This window comes from Papaver somniferum, chromosome 3 (assembly GCF_003573695.1).
Source record: "Papaver somniferum cultivar HN1 chromosome 3, ASM357369v1, whole genome shotgun sequence".
Classification (NCBI taxonomy): Eukaryota; Viridiplantae; Streptophyta; class Magnoliopsida; order Ranunculales; family Papaveraceae; genus Papaver; species Papaver somniferum.
This window is the reverse complement of record NC_039360.1, coordinates 97,496,748-97,503,418: the sequence shown is the minus strand read 5'-3', so window position 1 is coordinate 97,503,418 and position 6,671 is coordinate 97,496,748. Positions and strand designations below refer to the sequence as shown.

Genomic DNA, 6,671 nt, shown 5'->3' with positions numbered 1-6,671 from the left:
TGTATACACCTACACACCCGATTATAGAATTAGCTATTGATTATGGGCTTGTAATAAAACAAATGAAACAAACCACATTAAACTACCGATTGTAGTTTTATCTACCAATTATGGAGGGTAAAATTGCCATTTCGAAAAATCCCTGATAAGGGGTGGCTTAAATTTACGTTGGGTGACCTTTTTTGTCTTTTTGTATCCCCAAATTCTTTTAGGGTCGCCGCCCCTAATGACGCCAGGTTTGAAATCAACCCGTGAATTCATATAATTTCCTATAAAAATCAGCTAAAAAAATCTTCTCAAAAATAAACGAAAGATTCTCTAGATCTCGCAATCTCTCACCTTCACAAGAACAAATCTTTTCTGGACATTCTTTTCGGATCAGCCATTTATTTGCAGGGTAACTTTTTTTTCTTTTTTCTGAACTTTTTTCTGAATAATTCTTGTCGAATCGATTTAGTTTGAGTAAGTTATAGGTTTCCAAAATTAGGGTTAGGTTTGTGAAGAATGTGGTGTTACTGTAATTTGCATGTATGCAAAAATAAAATCTTTTCAATCTCATGCGGAGCTCTTCACAAAGAGGCATCCGTTGAGCAGCTTGAATAGGTATGGATTTTCATTCCACTAGTCTCTCACTGCTTGGATTCTGATCCCTGAAAGGTTGGGAGTTTCTTATAATTTGCATAAAAGGATTCATTGTTATTCAGTGCTTGGGTTATATGTTCGATGATTTGACGTTCTGGGTTTGTTTTAGAATTTCTTAAAATTGAAAACACATGGTTCGGCTTAGAATTTTTGAAAATCGAAAACATAAATAACATGTTCTCACTGCTCGAATCATGTGTTATGCGAAGTGAAACTTTGGTTGGTTTAGCGATAGAGAAGAAAGCAGCATTTAATTTATATCGGTTGATAGCAGTGTGAATTCTACATTTTTGCATAATTAGTCTTGATCTGGCTGTCTGTATTTGTTAATGGTAACTAGCATGCATATGTTATCAACTTGATGTCTTCCATTTTCAAATTTTGAGATTGTTTTTTGCTTCATAACATGATTTAGAGTATGTTTCTTATATTCTGAAAATTGTTGTTGTTTGCTAGTTGTTAGTTGTCCTGTAATGCATTTTTGCTTATTTTTATTTCATTCTTTCTTTGTTGGTTGGTGTAATAGAACTGAGTGGGTGCTATCTGTTCGTCGTGAGAAAATGTTGAAAATGGTGTTTACTTGTGTTAATAAAAATTGCATTCTCTTAGTACTTAATTCTGGAGCCAATAGATGCCCATTTGTTTAAATGATTAGGTTTCAGTTGTCAACAATTCCAACAGCCAACAATAAAGGTCTTCTACGTCTGTTTAACTGATAAGGTTTTAGTTCCCAACAATCCCACCAGCCAACAATAAAGATTTTGTATTGGGGTTCCTTAAAGATTGGAGGTGATGGATCATATGATCTGTTCTGTTCATTATTGGATGGCCTACTTAGTAGTGCTCATAGGGGAAGACATTAAAATCTTGGTTTGATAATTAGACTTTATTGTTGTTCCTTGGTCTGTACACTCTGTTCGGTGCTGTGGAGTAAATTTTTGGGCGTTTTACCATTAGGCGGAAAAGAGCCTAGGCGGGGACTTTAAGCGCCTTTCTAATTAGGCGCCCTGGGCCTGGGCGCCGCCTTAAAAACAACTTCTAGTTTTTTCTCTGAGTAAAAACAGCAAGCAATGTTGTAAAGAAGCCCTTGAACTCTTGTGATAAGATGTGGTGAAATACAACTACGACCTCGTAGAATTTGGTTTTTGGCCAACTAATCCCTCTAGGCTCCAGGTCCCACCCAGCCGCCTGGCACCCGCTTGACAATTTTTGCTACATACGTTATGTGATTATATAGTGAAGGGGGTTCTGTTGTAGCTTATTAATAATTCAGGTAATTTTTTGTGACAATTAATAAGGTTAATACAAGCATTGCAATTTGAAAGCTTTCCACTTTTTATCCTGCTGTTCTTCAGGTACTCAATAAGAAGAACATAGTCAATAAGGACATGGTTTCAGTGCGTAGCCTTCTAAAAGATTGGAAAACTTACTCATTTGAAGATAAAGCAAAAGTTTTGAGCCTATATTTGATAGGTGTAGAAACTAAAATAGAACGTCATGATTATCTCACAAAACGTGCAGTACGCAAAGATGTTGAAATCGTCAAGGTAAACGACATATATGTCATAATCTTATGTGGCTAGAAAAGTATCATCTTGTTATAATAGGTTTTATTGTTTTGTGTTTTTATTTTTAGAATCTGCTGATAAAGCTCAATGAAGAAACGAGAAGTACTGAAATAAATGGCTTTAAGCTCCAGCTCAAATACCGCAGAGCATTAATAGGAATAGCTAGAGTGAGTCAATTTCCATTTTTATTGTCATTTATATTGTTTGTTCTAGTGATTATTATATCTTAAAGCTTTGCAACTTGAAAACAGATTGAGCTTTTTTTGTGGGGTGTCTTAAACAACTCTAAAGATGATATTTGCAAAGAGCATAAAGATTGGATGATGGAGAAGAACATACACCGTATGAACAAAGATGAAATTTTAGCTTCGATTTGGGAGTTGGAACAATCTGAATCGGGATTTGTCTTTGTATTACAAGAGAGGGGGGCTAAGGTACCGAAGAAGCCAAAAGAGACGGTTCAAACGGAGAGTAGCAACTTCCAAGCAATCCAAAGAAAAAAAGAGGAGTACATGATTTTGAACCAGAAAATAGAATGCTTATTTATTGAAATGAAGAAGCTCGCAGAACCTTTCAGGGAATGTAAACCAAGATATACATTTGACGGGTACAGACAGAAAGCTGAAACTATTTTGGAACTCTTATTGATCAAGCTGGAAGCATTTGGTGCTTAGGAAGTTTACTGTGTTGTAAGTTCTCTACCTTCTTATTTGATTTTTTGCTTATCTGCATAGAGTTGGAGCAGTGTAATTTCGTTTTTATTTATTTTCTTTGATAGTTTCTTGTGATACAGTAGCATTCTCATGGGGCTTTCTTTCTGCCTTGTTATGTTCGTTTTGTTACCCATCACACAAATCTTCTGAGATCTTGATATTAACATTCTTGATTCTAAACTTTCCTTTTCTTACTTCTTTTCCTATGTTGTTTTATGTAGGTAGATTCATCCAAGTATTTTCCAAATGGTCTGGCTGCTGACCCTGGAGAGAGGAGCGGTATTTTCAACTTGGATGTTACTAATTTCTCTGAATTGCAAGATGTTTTGTTGGGATAATGTTTATTTATACTTTAGGATGGATGCTTCTAGGTATATAACGGGTAAACTTCTTACTGTGGATTGCAGTGTTTGACTGCACCTTATAATTGACTGACAGAAAGGGTTGGCCTTTGAATCTGCCAACTTGTGTAGCTCGGCTAGACTGTGTTATCTGCAGTAACATTACAGATTTGGTTACTGTAGTAATAGTATGAAGACTAAAGACTTGATTGAAACAGGTCCCGGAGCTATGTCTCTGTGATAATTTTTCTACCTTTTGAAGTCTTATGAAAGTGGGTGTAGGTGTCTTTTAAGGTATGTCTTTGCTTCATATACTTTATCTGATTGCCTGATTAATTAGGCGGATAGACACCCCTAGATTACCAGACATGGCGTGTACTATGTTGATCAGAAAACGTTTTATACCCTGCTTTTCGTTGGCAAAAGTTTTACCTCTATATATGGCAGCTAGCTGGTAATGCTTCCTGGCATTCATGCGGAACTTATTGCTTCTAAAAGTTTTCATGGTTCCTAGATCTCTAGGATTTTAGATGGATGTCATGTCACTATTAAATGAGAATGTGAAGTATGTGATAAACTTTTACAGCCCTAAAATTCGCAAGGTCCTAAGGTTGCTTTATTTTTAAGGTCTCCGTAATGTTAAAGACCTTGTTGTCTAGGATACTATGGACGATTTTGGTACTCACATACGAGAGGGCCATCGGATTCTAATGCTAAGTAATGCCCGTACCCCACCTTCCGCTGCTATTTTTTTTTGAAGCATAAAAATATGACAAATTAAAATTCATAATAAGCTCTAAAAACCTAGGTGATACTCTTTGAGTTACCAATACACCCGCCATATTATTTGGCCTCCATAAGAACCATATCTAATAAAAATGGAACAAAAACCCCATTCGCATTTAAAATTGGTAAATCTAGTTTTTATTAAATTTTATAATTGTAGTCTTGCCCTTCCCTTTGTATATACGATGTTTAGAATGAAAATTTGGGCGGAAACAAATATGGAAATTGTGGAGATCAGATTTGCACAGAGAATTCGAGATCTTCTCCACAGAAATCTTCATGTATTTGGATTTTATGGTTCAAATAATTCTGATTCTTCCTATTTCATCAACATTTTCAATTCATAAACAATTTTTAGCTTCAATTTCGATCTCATCATCTCATAAATTATTTTTGAGATCTCGTTTTTGTTTCAGTTTAGTTGAAGTAGCGAAGAAATCACAGACTTGAATGCTTCGAATTTTATCTGAAGATTGATTTTCAGTGTTTAAGAAATTGAAGAACTTTTATTTTTCAGATCTGGAATTATTTTCAGTTTAATTCGAGAAAAGAAGAGAAGGTACAGTTTAATCATTCGAATTATTAAGTTGATCATCTTCAGATTGATCTAATTGTAGTAGTCGAATCTCCATCAAACACGATTACAACTTATGAAAACAATGTGTGATCTTCATGAAGATTTTCCGACATTGTTAAATTGATGTTTTACACTTTATTATGTTTTGAGAATTCATTTTATTTTCTATATTTTTTTATAGTTGTGTAATTTTCTGCTGGTGTTTCATTTTGTTTTATTAAGATTATGTTTTTCCTTTTGGTTTCAGCTGCAATTTGTTAGAACCCATTTTGGTTTCACCATTTTTACTGCTATATTTGGAACAAAAATTTTGGTTTCATCGTTTGAACTTTTATGTTAAAATAAAAGATCAGTTGAAGATACTGCATGTTGTCACCTAAACATATATAGATACGATTTCTGAGTAAACCTCTATGAGTTATGGATGGAGAAAAATAACATTATTACGTTTCTAATTGTATCACTAATGTTAAAATGACTAGATATTATTTGAGATTTTTTGTTAGACTATTGCAGTAGGTTAGTGCAATATATCAAATTATGCTTGGTGTGTCTTATGTTGTAGTTTTATGTCAGGGTGTAATAACACAAGTGCCTTAGAACATGAACATATTCCATGCCTATAAATATATCATAATTTTGTCTTTAAATATCAACATCCCCGGTTCATGTATATGTGTGTCTGAAGGCCACAAACAAACCCTGTATGATCTAAGTTAATAATACAGGCTACGTTTAAGACTTTAAATTCGGATCAGGACCTGCAATATGTTGGAACCCTTTTTGGTTTCATCATATTTACTGTTATAATGGAACTAAAATATGCTTGAATCCTTTTTGGTTTCATCATAAAACGGTTATAAACATATAACATTTCGCTGCCTGTCCAGTATATTAATGTGGTTTGGGTAAAGTTGCAGGTGGTGCCAATAAACATAAATGTGGTAATCATAAGTTAAGCCATTCATAAAACATTTAAATCTATTGCTTAGGCCTGTCAATGGATATCCGTTATCCGTTAGCCGTATCCGATTACCCGATTTCCGTTAGGTTTGGTTCTGTTATATCCGTTACCCGTTAGCCGTAACCGATAACTTAACGGATATTTTTGTGTTAACGTAACAACACCGGTTTAGGCGTTTCTGTTAGCCTTATTTCCGTTACCCGCTAACATATATACCCATTCATCCATTTAGCCTTTAGCCCATACATATTTTCATTCACATCGAAGAGAAACTAAGAAAACACCTTACCTATCCAGTCCTCGTTCATGTTTTCTTCTCCTCATCTCTTATGAATCTTATTCTTCTGCTCATTAGTTCGTCTGAGACTCTTAGTTACCAACATCATCTCTTCATCTCTTTTCTAGGGTTTTTCTTAAATTATATTTTTAGTTCAATTTTGATTTTAAAATTTAATTTAGGGTTTCAGAAGTGATTTGTAAAATTAGAATTTGATGGGGAGTTTAGTTTGATTTAGTGAAGAGTTTGGTTTGATTTTGTTTACGGGAATACAGATTTTGAATAAAGCAAGAAGAACAAGCTGCTATTGTTGTTGTTCATATGGGTTTGATTGATGAATATATGACGAGGTTGAGTAGAAATTAGGAATGGGTTTGTATCCAATTTTATTTTACAACAAGAAATTGAGCCAAGAAAAGGCAATAAATTGGATGGATGAGTTTGTGCTGGAATCAAATATGGATCAATTTCACAGAGAGGATGGTTCTGCTGTTGTGGTTAATTAATAGCAAGGATGATTGAAATGGGTCTGGTGATGTGAGATGAATGATTATATGGTATTGTTGGTGTTGATTGCAGATGTAGTTCTGTGAAATGGAAGTGTTGATGATCTGAGATGGCATTGGTACTCAGTGAAGATGGTGGTGTAGCTGTTAGATTTTTTAACGGAAATTATCGGAAAATTATCCGTTATCCGATAAGTCCAACGTAACAGTAATGGTTTTGAATTTCATAATTCCGTCGGCACTTAACGGATATCGGTTAACCACTAATTTTAATGGCAACGGTAGCGGCAGAGCCAT

The 6,671-nt window shown here is 34.6% G+C and overlaps 1 protein-coding gene across 2 annotated transcripts; it reads left to right on the top strand.

The window, feature by feature from the left end:
• The first annotated feature begins 243 nt into the window (after window positions 1-243).
• LOC113356917 lies at window positions 244-3,561 on the top strand. 2 transcript variants are annotated; one of them, XM_026600154.1, is made up of 5 exons: window positions 244-397; window positions 1,998-2,189; window positions 2,279-2,377; window positions 2,462-2,899; window positions 3,145-3,561. In XM_026600154.1, the coding sequence occupies exons 2-4, from the start codon at window positions 2,031-2,033 to the stop codon at window positions 2,882-2,884; spliced, it is 681 nt and encodes a 226-aa protein (XP_026455939.1). In that variant the 5' UTR covers window positions 244-397; window positions 1,998-2,030; the 3' UTR covers window positions 2,885-2,899; window positions 3,145-3,561. The 2 variants fall into 2 exon arrangements, with proteins under 2 accessions (XP_026455939.1, XP_026455940.1); XM_026600155.1 differs by lacking the exon at window positions 244-397 and adding an exon at window positions 555-603.
• Window positions 3,562-6,671: the final 3,110 nt, after the last annotated feature.

Coding starts and splice junctions, on each gene's coding strand:
- LOC113356917 (XM_026600154.1), top strand. CDS start 2,031: ATGGTTTCAGTGCGTAGCCTTCTAAAAGATTGGAAAACTTACTCATTT. Junction 2,190..2,278: donor AAGATGTTGAAATCGTCAAG/GTAAACGACATA, acceptor TTTTATTTTTAG/AATCTGCTGATAAAGCTCAA. Junction 2,378..2,461: donor CATTAATAGGAATAGCTAGA/GTGAGTCAATTT, acceptor ACTTGAAAACAG/ATTGAGCTTTTTTTGTGGGG.